A 21,517-nucleotide genomic window follows, 5' to 3' on the forward strand; every position below is an offset into this window, starting at 1 on the left:
GGTGAGCTCTGAACGACGTCGGGTATCGTCATGGTCGGACACTTTGCGTCAGCCCCGAGAATTGGCTCCACCAGCTCGTATTGTATTTATTGGGAAGTGATTCACGAATCGTTTCACGCTATCGTCACATTTTAGAGACTCTCCGGCACACACTCACACATACAGAGAGTATTATTATGGTTGTGAGTGGTTTCCGAAGATGGAGATAGACCGGGAAGCTTTTTGCAATAACTCAGCATGGAGCAGCTTCGACAGAATCTTTCCCTCCACAAGCAGTCTCGGTCTCCGTTTCGCTGGACAACGAAGGAAGTGATGGAGGGATGCAAGTCCGGGAATTGTTATGGTTATTACCTTTTAAGCTCTTCAACTACTACTACTACTGGCACACTGTCGGGCGCATCCATTGCACTCTCGGCCGGTGGAGGGTGGAGAATATACGGAACTGGGGAGCGAAGCTAGAAAAAGGCGCTCAGTTGACAGATCTTTTCCCTTGAAATGGGATGTTGTGATTGAAAGGGGGTTGTTTTGTGGATGGGAAAAAGAACAAGCAGCAACATCAAGCTGATGAAGGAAAGTCCGAATTGGCTTTTTCCCATGAACAAGTGCTTAATCAACGAGTGCACTTAACGTCACACAAAGTGAACTATTTTGATTGGGACAAGATGGCAGAATGTTTTGTTCAATGTTCAATTCAATGTCAAAATGAGTCATTAAAACAAGCGTTTTTATTAACTCTACACTTATTATAACAAACCACAGGCTTAAACTAACAGAAAAAAGTATTATCATGCGTGAAAAATAACTGTGAAAAGGTTAATTGGAAATCCATAAGATTGTTCTTGAGCTTGTTGTTAACCTTTCACCAGGACCTTCTCGCAACTGGGCTGCTTTTGAGTAAATCTTCTCCTCTAATCCTGTTTTGGGGTTCATAAAACCATTGCTCCTTAACCGTCGCCAACCATATGGGCAACTGATTATGAGCCTTTCTTCCCCTATTCGTTCAGGATCCAGGGCAACGTCTAGGGTCTAACCCGAAACCCGAAGCTAATGCTGCTTACTACATCCGGAGAATTGCTTCAGCCACTGATCGACTGGTTTGATGAAGGTTCAATAGATTATCAACCACTGACATTGGCGTGCTGACCGAACCAAACCAGTCCGAACTAAAGCCATAAAATCGATACACCTTTCGCTTTAGGTGCGACGGACGCACACGGTAACAGGATTTAGTTCCACCTGACGACCTAACAACCGGGGACCAGTAAGGTTGTCTTCAGGCATCTCCAGGAAGATCCGGTCCGAGACGTCATCACTTGCCGTTTTTTAAAGCACTCCTTTCCCTTGAGAAACTCTTCTATGGTAGTGGAAGTTAGCAACCGCAAGAAAAGAAATTGAAAAAGATCAAAAAGCAATAATACACTCACAGAATAGACATTCGAAATAATTCAGGCAGGAATTTCGCATCACAACCGCTCTCTACGCTGGCCCTACTTTTACTTCCACTTTGCTCCAGGATGTTTGCTCGCAACCTGATGGTACCGGTGCAGTGAGGTAAACATTGCTTGACTTTTGATTATCTCTAATCGGCTTAGACCTGGAAATATCCGTAAGCATTTTCCTTGACAAGGTCGGGGAAACCTCTGTATGACTCGGGCTTAGAGGGTAGTGGTAACGGGCTTCAGATTGCATGCACACGTATCGTCAATTCCTGGGAAAGATGCATTCCGACCGGTTCCGATTGAGCTTCTGCTGCAGTGAAGTCAACGGTTGCAGTGAATCGAGCATTGAATATCTTAACTAACAAGCCTCTCGGAAAACTGGTAGTTAAGACTTAGGAAGAGCTTATAGAGCTAGTCTCACCGAACAACGTGCTGTGTGTGATCTAGTGAGCCACGCGGTCTCCCTTACTGGTGACTTTGGCTCGTGCTGACTTTGCTCGCAAGTGAGCCCAGAAAATGCATTGAAATTGTAATCACCTTGTTACTGTTATTAGCTACCAGATTCGAAAACAAGAACACACATACACGCATAAAGAAGTACCCTTTATTTCAGGCTCAATATCCTTTAATTGAATCAAGCTTTCAGAGCTTCAATCCTGCCCAGCAAGCATCTTCTATTCGTAAAAGCTTAAGCTTCTGTTCCCAATCGCATGCCATCCTAGCACTTGGGTGACGTTTTTTTGTATTTTCCTCCCAGTGATGAATTCAATTTAACCTTTTCCATCGTCACCGTATTTATTCACCATAGTGATTTGTGTGGGATGGGAAAAGAAGCTACAGTGCCATCCGGGGGCGTTTTGTCGTGAGTAATATGTTAAATTTATTGACATAATGCTCGGTACGGCGTGCCGACAGCTCCCGGGCCATTGTTTGCAGCTTCTGTTGTTGTTGTCTTTCCGCTTCAATCCAGCCCAGAAGGAGGACGTTTGCCTTCAAAATGAGCATAAATTGAGATACAATTCTACAGAAAGCATCATCGAAACAAACGTAAACACACACACGCGAACGGTGCCAACGGGAGGCTTCGCTTTGGCGCTTCGACGAAATTCCATCCGAAAATCATCTCGCTTGAAGCGCAAAGGTAGACCAAACATAAAAGGGAGGCACAGCAGACCGTGCCCGGTTAAGTAACGTACACTGGGAATGGGTTTGGGTTGCGTTACTTCTTGTTTGCTGAGTCGGGAAAGTAACAGTAACCGAAAGCTTGCGGCAAGGGGCCAAGCGCAAGGCTTCACCGGAAACGACAACCCACACGGTCCGGATTTTTAGTCGTTCCGGTGCCGTTTTTTCACCGACCTGCTCGATACCGTTGTTTGGCGTTTGCGCTTGGCGCAGTCTGAAACGATTCTTTCTGCCCGTTGAACGAAATTCGGGTTTAGTTCCTTTTTAAGGAGCGTGTCCTGTGAGTGTGTGCTGCTACACATCCATTTATTATTCATTCATTTCCTAGCCCTGCTTGCACTGTGCGCTTTGCTTGCTTTCCTTCGCTGGGCTGTGCCGAGAGCGCCCTTTCCGATCGAGCGTCCTCTTCAGAACAGACGGCATGACGGCACGGCTGGCCTTAAAAGAGATACCGAGCCACACCAACACACTTACCCACCGGGTCCGTCTTTTATCTCTACTCGCAGCGCAGGGAAAAGCTTTCGCCGGCATACCCTGACAGCCAATTCCGGACTTTTTTTTTCCCTCCTCCCTGTTGTTTCGCTGGCGCGGTGCAGACGGGAAGGTTGTGTCAGATGGAAAAATGACTTCGAAAAATACACTCCTCCTCCCGCCGTTCCATCCTCCAAGTGCTGGCTTATCACAGCAAGGGGGGGGGGGGGGGGAGCGAAAGACGAGAGCTGCTATAAGAAGACGGAAGTGAACATAACTACAATCTTGTAAATGGTAATACGAACGAGATGTAACATGATTTTCGAACCACCGATGCGCTGCTTCTTTCGTTGTGCCGTCTTGAAGCGTCATGTTAAGAATTTTGGTTTCGATCCGTCTGTATTTTTCCCTCTTTTTGTGTGTGTGTGTGTGTGTGTGTGTGTATGTGTTTTTGCCTTTCTTCTGCAGTATATATTTTATTCCTTCATAAGGAGGATGCTGCCAGCCAGCTTTTCTTGAGCGCGCGCTATGGCAACACCGGGCAGAACGGGAAACGTTTGAACCGAAACGATGAACCGCTCGGCTCCGCTTGCCAACGCGCTTGTCAGTGAGATTTGAATCTCTTTTGCCTCGCACAGCCGGCATATCGATTTTTTCCGCTGGAAAATCTTTTCCGCATGATGTTTTCCTCTCCCCTATCATCATCATCATCATCCCCCCACCTCCCTTCGATCTACTGCTGCTGTCTGCTTTGGCATCACACCGCACCGCATAACAGCATTTTGTTGTTGTTGTTGCGGAGCGTGAAGCGGATCAGAGTGGTAAAGATTTATTTCACCACTGTGAAGAGTCAAAGATAATCGAAACTGCCAATCGTAATTGAAATCTTCAGCTGCTTGAGCACACGAACGCACCGACACCACTATTTCCATCTTACGTTTCGAACGGTCCTTGTTTACCGACTTCTTCGTACCAGGGCCAGTTTATTAATCTCGAGTAGAAAGTAATTTGTGTAAAAAATAGAAAGAAAATTCTATTCGATTTTTGTTGCTGTTGTTTGTTGAGTTAGTTTGAACAGAACTGTAGTGCTAAAGTTGCCACTTGTACGGCTGTTTGTCACGATGCGACACGAACGAACGATCGTGTAACGCTCTACCCAGATGAAGGATTAACACCGTCGTCCAACTGTTTATTGCGATGCTGAAATATCTTCCAGTCGCCCTCGTTCCCTCGTCTGGGCGCTCTTTAAAACAATTGTAAATGGAAATTGAAAATAAAACAATCATTCGTAATTAATTACAAGCCCAACCATCATTCTCCTACCACAAGCTCTCAACCCTTTCGCGCCAAGCGCACCGTTTTGCGGCGCACCGTTGCATAATAAGAACTATTGACTGCAAAAACACGGCCACGCAGGGGGGTGGGAGGACACAGGGCTCGCAAAAATTTGCCACCTAAATCCAATTAAAACTTTTCATACTTTGTTTCGCATTCACGCTGCGGAAAATACTGCCTGTCCCCTTCTTGTCCCATCCGTCATGGCGGTTTCCATTCGCTGCCTTCAGGACAGGATTGGTGTGATCGGATGGGTTTGGCCTGTATTCCACCGCACGCCCTATCGTCAAAGCAAACCCACCGTACGATATAAATAATCCTGATGAAAAATAGCGGTAAATACGCTTTCGTCCCTGTAGTTTTTTTTTTGTTGCTCGGCACCGTTTACAGGCTCCAAAACCGAAGGGAAAAGTTTGAGCGCATTGCAATACAGGAATCACTTGTACTCTCGCTCTGTTTTCGCTTCTGCTTAATGTGCTCGGGCGTTACACTTTATCGTGCATTCTTGCATTGTTTTATTTGTTCGTGTACTTTCGTGGCAAAAGTTTGTCAACGGGGGAGGACGCCGCCCGAAAGATACACGTCGAACGCGCTGAGGTGTGCGCAAACACGCTGTTTGTTACTGGCAATCGGGTAATGCAATAAACGGCTGTCAGCATCACTCGCTCTGCTGGACGGTTATGAAGGACCTGTTTAATTAAATTACAAAAGCAGCGTGGAGTGACGGTTACACGTTGAGGCTTTTAGACGGTGAATGTGCGTGAGGATGATGACAGTGCACTGCAGTGAAAGTAAGTTCGTTGGGAAAGTAATTTGCGATACCTGTGTGAGAAGATACTCGCTAAACTGTAAATATTCTTGGAACAAAGCCTTTTACAATGATTTGACCATAGCCACTTTGATTAATAAAATCGCTATGCTTTGCACTCAATCCTTCAGTATTGGTGTTAAAAACACTGTTTGTGGGATATTTTAGGGTATTTTTTCTTTGAGGATCATCTCCCACATGGTCTCCACAGTCATACAGACGCAAGCAATAGACTAAAAATAATCTCTATAACCGGCCATCCAGTCTATTTTGTTCTAAATTTGATTTAAATAGACAGTCAAACTAAATATGAAGATTAAGTTCATAATCCGATATTTTAGTCAAATTATAATGTTATTAGATCAAAATCCTTCCAAATCAAGGGAGATTAGTTACTAAGACTACTGACGTTATTTTGTTGGTAGCACTGAAAGCATCAATTTCAGAATATTTTTGGATTTCTCGAACTCAAATATATGGCCTCAGACGCAGCATAATATTAAATATAATCCCTTCAAACCTTCTAATTTTTTATTCTACTTCATTTCTGTCTCAATTTGAGTCTAGAAAAGTCCCTTCACATGAACTTTTTCATAAAATAATGCTCTATTTTAATGTCTAAACATCTCATTTAAAAGGTTTAGTTTAAAGGTTTAGTTTAGTTTTTTAATCGATGGATTATGAAGCCCTCTCGAGTCAAAATTTGTTTACAATACATTACATTAGATAACGAACAGAACATTATATATTGTTGAACGCATTCCGAACACTCAAAAGTGAAGTCATATGAATGAAGACATTTATATGAATAAACTTGCATATATATTTAATAATAAAGAAGACATGCACAATCTTCCAGCTGTTGATACCCTTTCAAGCAGTCCAATATAACTCCTAATGCCTCAAGTCTAAATTTACTCCAACAGATCTATCTTTCATATTGATTGGTACCATCAAGACCAGCGACACACTGCACCAGTCGCACCTAACAGCAGAAAGGAAGCATCGCTTCCCTTTTGTGGAACAGAAATTAACCTCAGGTTTCCAAAAATAGACGGAGTCCCTACATCCTCCACAATCGATTATCTCTAGCCAGATTTCCCTCCAGATTGCTCACATATACAAGAGACACACACACACGTGCTCCAGTTCTGTTACTGTGAACCAATCAACAGTACGCCAGCATCAGAACAGACCAACCCAATCGGAGCTCTCGTCTACAGTACGGGTTACGGCACCATCCGGGGCCACTACACACATCCTGGGGTAATGTGAATATCCTGTTTCAATATCCCCTTGTTTTCGGTGCGGATACTGTCCAAAGGGCTGCGCTAAACCTAGGGCTGAGCCCGCTGGCACCACGGGGTCACCAGTTGTGGTATGGACACGAGAGAATGATTCGGATTTCCGGCGAATGGCGGAGTTGGCGGTCCCGGGATCAAGATAGCTTTCCAATTTCAAACCATGATGCCTGTCGGTTGGCGTTGGTGGTTGGCCGAAAGGTGCGGCACACATTTAGCAGACACACAGGATACAGGTAGTACGGTGGTTAGCGTTGATTAATGCCACTGTGACATTCGAGTGCATGAGAGGGTGGTGAATGTTCCTGGAATTCGTGGGATGGGATTTTTAAAGGGAAACCCCGTTAGCCCTTTGGGATATTATCTGGATACCGGTGCTAGTGTGCTTTGGTGATGTTTAATTACAGCAGAAAGCGCATCGTGTTGGAATTTTGTACTTTGACACAATCACTTTTTTTATTAAAATGTGTAAAATTTCACTACTTCGACAGTATGTTGATTTCACTAACTAACTAATGCGTTCCTGTTGGAGCTACTGCTCAGCCCTGGGTCGCCCGCAGTCTGGCAATTTCCGAATCCAGGAAGGCAGCATCAAAGTCCGGATCGTTCGGCGGGTTGGCACGAATGTCCTCGAGCTGCTTGATGACGTGCTCCGGTGCTGGGGGTTCCACGGGCAGATGAGCTCCCTGCGGCTGGAAACCATAGTCATCCGCCACGTAGACAAGCGCAATGTTGGAACCGTCCGGAGCGGGGTAAGAGAAGTCCCCGGATGTACGGATACCGTCCGAGCTGCTCGCCTGCGCCCGAATGCCGTTGCTCGTTTCAAACACGTAGTTGTACGAACCGTCGTCGTTGATGATCTGGTCCTGCTGGATCACGATGGCTTCACTGTCTGGGCCACCGCCGGGCGATGCACGGACCGCTTTCCTCGGCGGTGCCGCTGCGACAAGACAGAGAACGAACCCGGCAAGAACGATCTGGAGAAAGGGAGCGATAGAAACAGGCAATGGGGAATTCGTAGAGTAAGGAGGCAAACAAACCAGAACCAAAACCGGTGAACCAGTCCCAACGTTGCTTCCTCGATGAGTAAGCGAAATTCTGGATTGAAGGAAAAGTTTCCTGATTGCACCATGATGATGATGTGTTCTTACCGCTTTCGAATACATCTTGTGTGACTGTCTGTTGAACGGCTTTCGACTGAATGTCCCCGGTGAGGTGAGATCGTTTGAACTGTAAACTTGCAAACAGCTGACTGATGACAACCAATCCTCCCGAGGACTCTTTTATATTCGAAGCTTCGCCTGCAAAGAGGCGACAGCGAAAGTATTTGGCAAGTCAGCTTAGACCAACACACACGCAAACAAACAAAAAGTGCACCAGTATGCATCTCGTTATCTATTCGCCCGTTCGTATGTGTGTGTGTGTGCTTAATTTTTTTCTTCTCAAACGAGTTAGAGCGATTCAAAACTTGAGATGTTTGATCTTTTACATTCGCATCTTTGATAGCGTGTATTCGAATGTGTGACCAACAAATGCGGGCGTAGACAAAGCTTGCCTGTTTTCTTTCGTTTTTATTCGGGAGAGAGTTTGTCATCTTCGCCGAAATTGGAGTTGATGCAAATGAGCCCCCACCGGTATTGGTTCGAGTTCGATAACGAAGCGTCCTTGAAACGGTGGGTCAGTGTGATTTATCAAAAGGTATTATAGCCTCCCATTATTCTTTTTCTTCTTCTCTTGCAAAACACACATCTAATCCCCCATTGAGGGAGAGCCGCACTCAGTTCAACGAACCATCGGTTTGCCAAATGTCTCCGTTGGCTTCTTGCGGCTGTTTTTTTCGAAGATTTTTTGGTGCTTCCACGTCCAACTGCCAACGTTTGAACGATATTAATGGACACATCGTTAGAAAGGTCAGTTCTGTGCACACTGCGAAGAGATTGCGTAGAACGGCCTAGCCTAGCAACTCGCCTAGGGCTGGGTGCAATCTTCGCATCAAACCGCAGCACCCAGACACGGCTATAGCACCAAAAACGCCTATTAAGCAGTAAACGGTCGCCGGCATGGAACGGGACGGAAAGCTATAATTACATCGTGAATCGTTTGCAACACCCAGCACAACTCGGGCAGGGATTGCGGACGTTTGACTGACAACTATAGGGCATGAAGCACCTCTAGCTAGCGAGCGTTGTAGTACGGACCAAGTGCTGTTCTATATCGTCGGTGCGTCCGTTGCCGATTTATGTCAGCGCCTCACGCAAGCCCCGTATAGTTTGCGCCTGTCCGGTTTGACGTGAGGTACGGGGCCGGCTGTCCGAATTTTGGTTCATCATTAGATCAGGAAATGCACACACACACACACACACATACACACTTACGGTCACGTTTCAAACCGATATTGGTGTTTCGGGCTGTTTGACCTAAACCTTGGCAGGTCTCGCTGTTCGTTGCATTAGGTCGTTGTGAGTTAACGACAGTCGTTGTCGAGCCTGTGTTGCGTAAATTGAGGTCACCGCAATTAACCTGCGTATTTTGTGGTAGTGGACATCAGTACTATCTTGCTCGCAATTTAGATGTAAGATTACTAATGCAACCATTTTCAGATAAGTGTTTGCTCCAAAAGATTCGTTTGTTATGCTTCAATTGGTGATCGTACGAATTTAAACATGAAATTTTTTAAATTTTTGCTCATGAAACCAGTAAAAAAAGTGAATTGTTAACCAAAAGAAATAATCTTACATTTTTAAATAATATCAACCTAATTCCGTACATGTTGCAATTGTTGAATTCAAATAATTACATGTACAATACACTCATGTACATGTACAATACACTATCGATTGATCGAAAATGGAATGGGGGGGGGGGTAAATGATGTAAAACTACGGTTATAAATATTTTATATTTTATATTTTTATATTTGTGGAATAGTATATAATTTCATTTAAAATCCTACTTATTAACTTTGTTATTTCTTCTTCTTCTTTGGCACACCATCCGTTGTCAGTCAAGGCCTGCCTGTACCCACTAGTGAAGCGAGCTTGGCTTTCAGTGACTTATTGTTAACATAGCAGGATAGTCAGTCCTACGTATGGGGTCGTGGTTTTTTCGGGGCTTGAAACCACAACATGCCAATCGTACGAGTTGACGACTGTACCATCAGACCGGCAACTTTGCTATTTATTTACCTTTATTTTGATAAGAAATTTATGAGGTATCATCAAAATGTTCACTTTCACCAATAGAGCCAACATGTTATAAAAGTATTCAACACTTTGAACTCTTTTACAGAATTTAAATTTTGTTGTTGTTGTTTTACGAATACTTTTAACTGCTTTCAATGTTATAATTTTTGTCATTTCACGATTTAAAAGTAATGTTAAAAGATGAATATATGAAACAAATAATTTATTAACTGTTTCCTGTTTCTATTAATTGATACACACAATGCAATACGTTTTGGAAACATAAACCAAAACCTTGATAGTGCATATAACATTTATACTGCAAAAAAAACAAAAGTCCCATTTATCAAGATTAAAATTTCTTATTACTTATTTACCCTTTACTCACAAATAGACTATCCTCGATCCGATGCACAATCTAATCCAATCGTTCGAATTACAACAGCTCACACGCCAATTGGAAACCGTAAACGCCTAATTGACACCCGGATGACGGGTAGTACCGCCGGTACGCGTACGGTGTCATCAGCGTTATAAACGCTACTCAAATACGCCCTCCTGCCCGCGGTAGATGATGGCCAGTCAGTCAGCACAGCCAAATGCCGAAAAATCGTTGCCATGTCACACCGTCCATGACTGACGGGATGCCGTGTCCGCGTCGTGCTTATCCGCGTGCTGCGGGGGATCCTTCGGCCGGTCTAATTTAGCAGGGAACCCTTGCGCAATGGATGGATGTCCCATGTTCAGTGGTTTTGTACACGGTCTGGAATTTTCGATGGGTCTTACGGCTCTCCCTTTCTCTCGCACACGCGCTAAATGCGATAATGAAGCTCCCCCGAAAGTGGCTTGACTAATGAATGAGGGCAACAATGGAAGAACGCGAACCTCCGGTGGAAAGTTGCGGCAAAAGATTAAAAGCTTCCCACACTTGCGCTCGGTGCGCTCGGGATTCCAGCATGCCCGAGCTTTCTGCGGTTGACAGTGTAACACGCCACAGCAACCAATTTGAACCCCCTGGACAGCGAAAAGGGAGTGTTAGTTGGACGCTGGATCACAAAACCGCACGACCACTGTTCGCGGGAGGCCGGAATACCCCCCACTCCCACTCACTAGCCCACCGTTCCCGTGCGCTCTTTTACACGCAACGCAAGAACGCACAAACGATTTCGCAGCCAGCTGCGGCTGTGTGTCCGGTTGTTGTCTTCTGGTCCGAGCATAAATTAATCACATTTATCTCATCGCTTTTCATTTTCATCACAATTGTCGTCGTCGTCGTCGTCGTCGTCCTTGGCGTCATCGTCCATCGGGTGACAGCGCCCGGTGTTTGTCCGGTGGTAAATGGAAAAGCTATTTTCGCGATAACACAAACCTGATTCCCGAGTGGATGAGAATGATGTCCTTTCGCGTACCGAGTTTGACTTCCTTTTTTTATGCTTTTTTGTCACCCACCCCGCGCAAAAGGACAGCTCCGCTTCACGAGATGAGATTTTAGCCTGCTGATCTGGGCTTGTCTCGCGCCCTGATTCCGTTTTGCTGGCCAGAACTGCCAGAAGCTCCCGGGGCTGGTGAAGAGTTTGCGTTTTGATGATGTTTGTCCCTGTAGCCCATTTTGTGTTACATTGAGCAAAAAAGAACAAAAAAAAAGCGCAAGGAAACAGATTTTCAGTTCGTTTACTTGTTAGGGGCTTTTTTGTGCGGCTCTTCCATGTTTTCCTTCCCGTTGTTTGTAAGTGCCCTTCGGGTGGTTGGATTTTAGCTTCATTTCGTTTCCTTCGTTGCTTTGTACGGTGCGCCCCTTTTTGCCGGCCCTCGGAACGCGTGACTGATGGACGCAAACAAACACCGACCGCAAACAATGCCCGGAGACTAAATTTCTTATCACATTTCATTCACCGGGTGCACGGTGGCGCCCCTCCTGCGCCTCTGGCGGTGGAAAACTCAACTCGTCGCACAGCTCGTAGCTCGAAAATGCTGAAACGCTGATGCCGCCATGATGATTGTGACCCGTGCAGCTGGCAACCGCCGGCGCCGGGTGACATTTCACTTTGATCCTAGCCTGCCTTTACCTGGGGCGGAGTGTCCCCGGGCGGGTCGAACGGCCACCAAAATTCCCTATCATTATCATTCAATTTTAAAGTTGGGGTTTGTGTCCGCAATGCCCATCGCGATAGCGCACTTTGGCGGTACAAACGAGTGGGCAATCGTCTCGTTTTGACGGTCAGCTGTAATTGAATGTTTCGCTTCACCGGGAATGTGGCAAATTTTAGGGATGGCCAGGCCCTGCTCTCACTGGATTGGATAAAAATTACACGTTTACTTCCCTTGCCATCTCACCAGCGCCGGAGCTTGAAGTGGTCGGACTGCTCAACAGAAGTCAGGACATCAAGAAAAAGGAAAATGCCCCTGCTTCAAAGAGCATCACTGTGGGAGGATTTCCATCTAAATCATCCACCGCGAGCAATCAATCGTGACTGGTGGAGTTGCTGGAAAAGAAGGGAGAGGTTTTGCGCCTCCAAACACGTCGCCTTCGGTTGCTCACATTTCAATTACAAATGCTGACTGCTTTTGTTCGCCCGAAGTTTTGCCCGCAGTCGAGTTCGTTGTGAAGTGGCGACAGCTAAATTTAAATGTCTTTGGAAATGGAGCATCTCAACTGTTTTGCGAGAAACGACAGCATTGTTTCGCGCAAAATATGCCGTGAATAGCTTTTCGACCAAACAGTTAAAGTGCGTTCTGTGCAATCGTTCGGTGAAGAAAATAATTGGATTGGAGGGCACAAGGGCAGCAGCAATTCGGCCATCTCAATTACGGCAAGATTAATTGCGTTCCGAAATGTCAAACGGTACGCAATGGTTGTTCCTTTTTTAAAGCTGTTCAGTTTAATGATTGTCTGAGATAACGACAAGACAGAGGAAGTGAGAGAGAGAGAGAGAGGCAGAGTAAAATACGACCTATTTCAATACCGTACTCTCTGGCACACACTAGCAAGGTCTTTTGAGGTCTGCTCGCCGAGATCGTTTAGAATAATCAGATTAATGTCAATTTAAGGATTGTTTGTAGCTTTGCGCAATAATCACATTACTGCTTCCCTGGCGCGCATTCCTTGTGGATCTTTAGTCGATTTTTTTGGTTTTGACTGCCCGGAAGATCCTGGATAAGGTCCTTATTTTTTGTGCTGTTGTGAATGGCAACGGAAGGACCCAACTTGTGGCAGTGTAAAACTGTTCGACAAAACGCTTAAAAAACACCAAAAAGCCTGCCGAAAGTTAGTCGTTGTGGTTTAAAATTGAATAATAGATAACATAAAAAGCCATCGACCGTCGGAGCACCAGCAGGACAAAAGAATGAAACCAAACAGCCTCCCGGTGCGGTGGGATTGCACAAAAAATTATCTCGGTCAACTTGGGTCAACGCAATGCAAGGAGCAAGGAGCCTGAAAAGCTTACCTAAAGTTGTTTCGTTTGATTTGCTTCCTTTCTATTTGCCTCCTGTTTCCATGTTTTACTGAAGACCATAACGAGCTAATATGGTGTTTGAAAAAACAACCCCCTCACACAAAACAAGACTCTTGTTCATGTCCTTTTAACCGCAAGAGTTGGGTATTGTTAAACCCACGGCTATCTTGGTCAATGTCCGTTACATTCTTTGCGTGGTAGTGAAGAGGGTAGAAAAAGGGTGAGAGTGGCTGCAGAAGAAAAGCTTGTCTTCGCCGCTCTAGTTAGGTATACGGGAAGCAGTATGTTCTAGGAATACGAGATGGTTTACTTGATATAGTAATTAAAATCCATTATCAAATATTGTTTTAAACGATATTTTAAACAATATTATGAGTAAAACAATTCAGTCTTTTCTTCTCTTTCAATGACGACGCAAAAAATCAGTATTCGTCTACATTATTTAAATTGTAGCCTAAAAGTTGGTGGTTTATGTAACGCAAAATTGGCATAAAATGAACTGCGAAATGTCAAAAATAAAAATACCACTGATTGAAATAGTTCAACTCACCCAGCACGTTTTTACGCTCTGAAGCACTTGGCCAGCAATTTTATTAGCCTTCAACAACAAAAATCTGTCGCACAATCAAATCCGTCAACGTCTTAACGCCTTCCCGGGGAGGCGTTTTAAGCGCAACACCTAGCCTCCAGCCGTCAACTACAGTGCTGGGGACAACAAAACACTCAAACACGCACTGCATTGGATTTGCGCTGCTTCTCGCAACAGCCATCATCGAAGCATATTAATTAATTTTACCCTCGACTCAACTTGCGTTGACAAACACATCGCAACGGCACACACCACGGCAACGGAGACAAACGGTGCGCAACGGTGGCTTCTACGAACGGGCCAAACACCCTTTATGGCATCGCATCAGCTTCAAGCACTCGGTAAAACACTGCTTGGCTTCGCTGCAAGGGATGCACTTTAATATTTAATGAAAAATTGTTTCACCATCCAACGGAACAGGAAGAGTTCAATGCGAGCCGGGTGTACGGTTCAAGACGTTGAAATTCATGAGATGTAGTGTGCGCGCTCGTCTGCAGCATGAACGATCGTGAACGGTGGCTATGCCTCGTACGCCACCGGCAGCCTGGCTTCTCTCCATGCCCTTTCCTCGATGCCAGTGCGCCGTCTGGTACAATCTCTGGGACTCATCCCGCTATTCGCCCAGCGTAGACAATCGTGCAGCCATTGGTTTTCGAACAGCGGTTCATTCCTTCCTTTCTTTTGCCGCTTCATTTTCCCGGCTGCAGCCAACGGTAGCGACAAGCTGTCTCGTCGAATACGCGAACATCCAACTGGCGGAGGGGATGCAGCGTTCGGAAGGCAAAAGCTGGTGCTTCGCTCCTGCCATCCCTTCTGTGTGCACTCTTGCCAGGACGGAACATATCTCCCAACCAAACCAGCGGGAAGCAGACACCAAATGGCATGAAATAGTTTCTGACGTGCCTTGGGAGACTTCTTTTCTTTCTTTTTTTTTCGCCCGTCGTAGTTTCGAGCACACTGAAGCAGCAACTTCAAGGATGATGCATCCGGCTAACAACCCGCGACGTGTTGGCCAGTATCGTTCGAACGCATGGCTTGTTCGCCAACTGGCACAACCTTTTACTGTGTGTATGTGTGTGTGTCTATGTACCAGTGTGTGTGTGTGTAAAATATTATCCCCACCGGAACATTGTTCGGGTGCATCATCACCCGGTTTGCCTTAGCCAGCCTACATCTTCTGTTCCCTTTTTCTCGTCCGATTTCTGTTGGACTGTATAAACGAAGGAAAAAAGCGCCCTTCGCGCCCCAAGTCTCTCTGCCAGGCTAGGCGTTTTCTAAGATCCACCACACTAAGAGCAACAAAAAAAAAACTGAAGCCAACCATCTTCCCAAGAAGAAGGTTGTAAAATTGTCGACCGGAAATTGTGGCCTCAGCGCTCGTTCGTTCGCTTCCTTTCCCGCTGATTGCGCGCCGTTGTGATTGTGACCAGCGTCTGTTTGTGCGGTAAGCTCACCCCGTGTGTGTGTGAGGTTCTATAAACAGTTTCATAAAATTTTATCAATAGCACCAAATCTATTTCCTGATCTGTCAGCGGCAGGAGCGACTAACGCTGGCCCGGCTCTTTTTTTTCGCCCCTCCTTGCGCACTGTGCCATTTTGTTTGTGGCCCAGCACGGAGCAACGAAGGGATATTTCAAGTCAATTCGGGACGTGTTTGGTCGTACCTTCACCTTGCTCGGGTGATTCCTGCTGTCCGGATTTGCACGCGATTCACACCGCGAGCAGGTGGGAGCTATGGGAAGGAAGCGCGATGGAGCAAGCTGAGTTGTTCGAGCTGGAAAATATCCTGACGGTAACACTTTTCAATTGAACCGCATTTTTCTGGTTGGTTACACGGCCCGCATGGGTTTGTGTGTGATGTGAATCATGAGAGGCATTCCCTTCCTGGTTTCCATTTTAATTCTGCGAAATTGTATCACTAACTCAAACATTAACGAAGCTGTCAATAAGATGCTTACCATGTGATGCGTCAAGGGAAATGGGAAAATTGAAGAGTTGTATTTCTGGGAAAATGATTCAAACATTGCTCCATCATTAGTTGAACCCCAACATCAAAAGCATCCAGTTGGAAACAAACTTTCAATTCAATATGTTTACCTCAAACTTCTTGCTCACTCACAATTTTCTTTAATTTCTGTATCATAAACTTTTTTTGTGCCCATCCCCACACAAACTCCATCCAATCCAAAGCCAGCGAAAGAACGATTCTTCGATTGCGCTCGCGTTTTCTTGCACCTTCTGCGGGATCAACGTGCCGCTGTTCAGAAACACCGCTGATTGGCAGACAGCTTTCCAACCCGTCCCGTGTCACCGAGTTTGCGTTCAACCTTTATTTCGTGTATAACCATCTTGGCTCCACCAAAACGGCAATACTACGCGGATGGATGGATTCTGAAGGTCCGGGAAGTCGGAAGACATTGCATGTCGTCCATAAGGCGACCTGTGCACAGCATACGCTTAGTCGTGCGCTTAGTGGAAGCTGCCACCGGCTGCCACAAAAAAAAAACGACGAAGCAAAACAGCAAGAAACCAAGCACAACAAATCCTCCCAACTTTCATAATTGAAGCAAACGGCAGCAGGCAGCACCGGAAATGAAAATCGTGAGATGCCACTCTTATTGGCTGGCCACCGAGCCACAAACGGGGAAGAAATAACCTCAACACACATCTCGCACGAGGAACTTCAGCAACCTGAATGATGATGACGGTGATGATGGTGCGCTGCTTGTGCACAGCACACGGTCCAACGCAAGAAAGCTCGCTTGCATCCTATCGATCCCTTCCTGCTCTGAGTGTTTCGTGCACCTCCACCACCAGCCCATGATCGATTGATTAAAGGAAAACACTTTTCGGCATCAGCGCAGTGGCAGCGCCCCGAAATAGTGCGAAACGGGAGTGCACAAAAAGAAGCGGACGCCAGGAAAGCTGCTGCTTGCCATGAACGGTATTGCGGTTATGCTACGTGGTCAGTTCCGGTCGCTGTGTGTGTGTGTGTGTGTGTGTTTGTGTGGGAATGGTATTTTAGTTTTTGCGTCCATCTTTCTTCAGGAGAGTTGCAAGCAGAGTGAGTGCAATTGATGAACTTTTCCCAACTTTCCCCACACATTCTCTGCTTATCCTTTCCCTCCCCTTCATCCTTCAAAACCGTAGGGTGCCTTTGCCTTTTGCAAACGCGCACTATGAAATGTGTTCACTCCGGTTCTATTTACCCACTCCGCTGATACTGCAAGCGGCTGGGAAAAAGTTTAGCGCACGTCAGGGAATTTGCTTCTTGCCCTCTTTTCCACTCCGCTTTCGCTTAATAGAAATCAACGCCATTTGATGTGCTGGTGGTGGTCTGCAACTCCACGGTGATCAGGTACGATGAAAACTAATAAGCAGAATGAATTTATCGATGCTTTCGGCTCCCTTATTATTTGTTGTGATGATGTTTGGCGTTAGCAGAGTTTTGCAACTGACTGGCTGGTGGCATAAATACTACACGTTTCGTTCACATCAAAAAGGTTCATTTGTGGGTCTGACCTCGGTTGGACATGAAATGGAGAGCTTGGATTTGTAGCTTTTCGATTAACGATTTTCGGTTCGTTTTAGTGCTTGGTACGAGCGCAGAACAGTTCGCTTTTTTTTATTCAGAGCATTATCGTTGGGGAATATTTCAATTTTGTACAATAAAGGTAATGTTCTCTATTTGTATTTCAGTCAAAATTTTGTTTTAATACGACTTGTGAACTAAAATATGCAAAAAGAAGAAGGAGCGGCTCAAACAAATAAATGAAATTCACAACAAAATAAATCATCAATTTCATTATGCGAATATCAAATAAGTATCAAATAATTATATTAGACAACATTTTTTTGATCATAGAAGAAAGAATCTTTTACGTTTTAGGTGTTCTTAAAATAAATAATGGGTCCTTTCACGACACTAGCCAGTTTTTTTAAAAGAGTTTGACAGTTAGTGGCTGATATCATGTCAACACATCAAACAAAACCACTGCGATTTTCAGCCTCAAAGCTAGAATTAGATTCGAGTAATTGCTCGAAAATACGTCAAAATTCATTCCAAAGTGCATTAAAGAAATCAGGTGGTTGAATCTAGAATCAAAGTGTATGTAGACCAAGTGGTTTCGTCCCGTATAGTTTGACAAACTAATGTCGGAATCAAGCTTCATTTGACAGAACGCGTGAAATTAATTTCCATAGAAACGGATCGTTTTTCATACCTTGCACATACGTAATAGACATTGATCTCCTCATCGAAGATGTTGTATCGAAATAAAAATGAATGTTAAGTCGTTCAGATTTGATTAAACTTACAATTAGCAGTATTTCTGTACATTATATTACACCCACTTTTATAGCTGCTCGAATACTGCTATTCAATGCTAACAGCTGACAGGCTTAAATTTCAGCCTACAGTCTTAAAAAGGAAAACAAACCTATGTCATTAAAATTCTTGTACTTTTTGAATTTATTTTCATCTAAATTTTATCATATTTGAGCTACTATTGAATGTTTCCACCCATTTTGTGTACATATACTGAAATAATATTTTCCATTTACTGCATCTGAATTCGGGGCCATAATAATGTCCTTCTCCAAACGAAACTCAATGAATTCTGAACATTCAATGATTTCTTCGAATCTCATCCTCATCAACTCGCCAACAGTGTGCAAACTATTCGACAAGGCAACTCTTCTAAAACCCTTTTTATGCAAAACCTAATTTTCGTCAAACCTCACGCACTCATGCGTGAAAGCGTTCCCACAAATTATTCAAAGTACTACTCACACTATACGCAGCCCATTTATTAGTAAATAATCGATCCAAACCCGGCGTGTGTAATCACAACTAATTATCCCCAAACCATAAACATATACACCAACCCTGCACTTGCACTGGATGCCAATGGAAACAAAATATCCGTCCCAGTGCTGAAATCAAATAAACGATCCATTACCTCTACCCGGCTGGGGTTACATTTCTCGCACACGCGTTCGAACTACACGGCCCCCATGTCGCCCACGCCATCCGGTGTTCCGTTACGCCGCGTTGAATTTCGAACCCCTTGTCGAACGCACCTGCCGGATCGGCCGGATGCCTCTTATTTGCCGGTTCATCAATCAGAGAACAGCCACGGCTCCCGGAAGATTCAATTTGCCAAATCAAACGCCAAATTTTACAATCCAAATCGATCAGCAAACAAGCACGCCGGACGACGACGATACACGCACAAGCGCACCAGCCCCGTGTTCCACCTTCTGCTGATCGGCCAGAAAAAGAGCAACACGCATTTATCTTGTTTTCCCGCGCCGTACGAAGGTAGTGGGGCGGGTTTGGCAAAGCCACACACTGATATCGTAGTCAAAACAAAACCACTACACCCCAATCCAAACACCAAACATTGAGAATTTTTGGGAAGGAAGAGAACCTGAAACCTGACCCTCTGTGTGCGCCGTGTGGACGCGTTGCGTTCGGGAGGCTCGAAATCCTAGGACCGCTATTGCCTGCTGCCTGCCTGGCCCATGCTGCCGTGTCACATGAAGCGTGATCTGAGAGTGAGCATAAATTTTAACCGTCCCTTTTTTGCCAAAGGATTGTCCCCTTTCGAACCGGGTGATGGATGTGGCTGGAAGGATTTTGGTAGGCTTCTCCTTTTACGGACGCACCCACTCCTCCTCAAGATTGCAATCCACCATGTGTGTGTGCGGTGGCTTTGGTTCTTGATGTGTTTTTCTGTCGTCGATCGTTCAACGAGATTCATCCGACAGGAGCTTTGGCAACAACTATCGAGGAAGGTCGTATTCTAGACCATCGCCACCGGAATTTGGTCAATAAACATGGGTGTATGTGTGTGAGCATCAGAGGGTGGAATGAGGAAGAGATTTGGGCCCAATTCCCGTTCACCCCATCTGGATTGTCAATTTTACAACGGTTAAGCAGCAGTAAAAGCTACTCAAAGGCATGGTTTGCCATGGATAGAGGCAACGCCAACGACAAGCTGACCACGAATTAATTCCGTACGAGTTTGGGGTAAGGATTTATTTCGGCCGGCGGAAGGTACGAGATTAATTACGCTCTCATCAGTCAATGAAAACGTCCTGTCAGAGCACTGATCCAATGTCTGCATGTATTTGGGCGTATGTAGAGCACCAGACACCATTATCAGCAAATAAATCCTTCCCTGCTGGTAAACCCCAAAAAAACCCAGAACCTTGTCACGCTTTTTTTTCCTTCCACACACAAACAAAAAATATACACAATATCCCATTGTGCTTGTATGTGTGTAAATGTGTATGTTTGATGTAAGCATTCTATCGTCCAATCCAAAAAGAAAAGCCAGCACGACGAAAAGTGCCGTAAAAAAACAATTTCGCAGCAATTTCATCGCAGCAATGATTAATTGTGGTACAACTCCGCCAGACCACACACTCACACATACACGAAATGGACGTCTGACGGCCAGAAGAACGGCGGGTGGTTTTCGCCCTTCCATGCTGACGCTTTGCGGGCGGGCAAAACCAAAACCCAGGAAACGTGTCCAAGCGGCAGTGCTTGGAAGTAGGATCATGTCACTGCCAGGCGGACATCGGCACGCAATCGGGGTGGAGATTGTGAAAACGTGGTCCTCCTCCCCGCGTAAAGTGGGATCAATAAAACCACCCTCCTCGATGTCGCCTTCGCCTCAATGTCGGTGGTTGTCATTGTCCTTGTCAGCTCTATTGCATCAGCATGCGTTCCGATTCGTCGACGGGTTTCGCAAGAAGGCGTTTTTTTGCTGTTGTTGCGGAGGGATGGATATGATTGGTGTGCAAGTGTGACACCAATTTCGCCTCTCGGTTTTGGGGAATCGGGGCGCATGTTCTTGCCCTTCTTACTACGGCCTTTACCGATTGATGAATGGAAAATAGTGATTTCGGTAGGGAAAACAGGGCAAAGGGCGGATTTGAGGAAGGAAACTCATTTCAACAATCGCTCATACGGTAAACCGAGGAATCTAATTTGTTCTCCCATGCTCGCTCCTACATTGCGCGGGCACGCTTTCACTGCTGGTGGATCGACTGCGGGCGACATCATGTACCCCGAAATTGGCGGGAGTCGGTGGTTTTATCTATCGTTTTATTCGATTCTGCTATCATCATCAAGTGTACGTGGGGATGGGTTGGTTGAGTTTGGGTGATTGCTTGAGCGTGGTTTAACACTTCAGCAGGTTTCGGGGCAAAGGCATCCTGTCAGGAAAGCTGACAGCAGACCAAAAAAAATGGAAGCGAATGCAATAAAAGCAGTAAAAGAGAAAAGTTCTTTAATCGTTCTCGACGCGGTACGATGGCGGGCAGAATGACGTCGCACACCGGTACGTGATGCATTTGTTTTAAATTGCTCTTTTCATTGCCCTTTTCCGTTCGAGCGTTCTCAGTGTTGGTTTGTGTTTGTATGTGTGTAACATGATTCCTTTGAAAAGGAAATTCAAATAGTAGCGTTTTTGGTGCAACCGAACTTTGATTTGCAGAGCGATTGTTGTCCTTCAAGTGATACCCGAGCGATGGATAATGGATAATTATAGCTTTCTTTAGCAACGAAAAACGAAGCTTCATTTCGTGGAAGGTTAAAGTTTGCTCGGTGAAATTGCTTTACCTTGCGGAGTCTATGTTTCCAGTTTGCTCGGAATTCAATGGGACATTTATACGAGTTTCTTGGAAAAACGGTTGAACAGCTTGTTAAACCTAACATGCACCATTTGTCAATGGAAAGGT

General features: G+C 45.2%; 2 protein-coding genes across 6 annotated transcripts in view; one reads left to right on the top strand and one right to left on the bottom strand.

The window, feature by feature from the left end:
- Positions 1 to 21,517, top strand: part of LOC120896588 (Krueppel-like factor luna) — a 302,013-nt gene that overhangs the window by 232,892 nt on the left and 47,604 nt on the right. The window lies entirely within an intron of this gene.
- Positions 6,968 to 7,774, bottom strand: LOC120896593 (cuticle protein CP14.6-like). Its single transcript, XM_040300812.1, has 2 exons — positions 7,688 to 7,774; positions 6,968 to 7,513 (listed from the first exon to the last, which is right to left on the bottom strand). Exons 1-2 carry the CDS (start codon positions 7,700 to 7,702, stop codon positions 7,076 to 7,078), a joined length of 453 nt encoding a protein of 150 aa, XP_040156746.1. The 5' UTR covers positions 7,703 to 7,774; the 3' UTR covers positions 6,968 to 7,075.

The sequence above is a fragment of the Anopheles arabiensis genome, chromosome 2 (assembly GCF_016920715.1).
Source record: "Anopheles arabiensis isolate DONGOLA chromosome 2, AaraD3, whole genome shotgun sequence".
NCBI classification, from domain to species: domain Eukaryota; kingdom Metazoa; phylum Arthropoda; class Insecta; order Diptera; family Culicidae; genus Anopheles; species Anopheles arabiensis.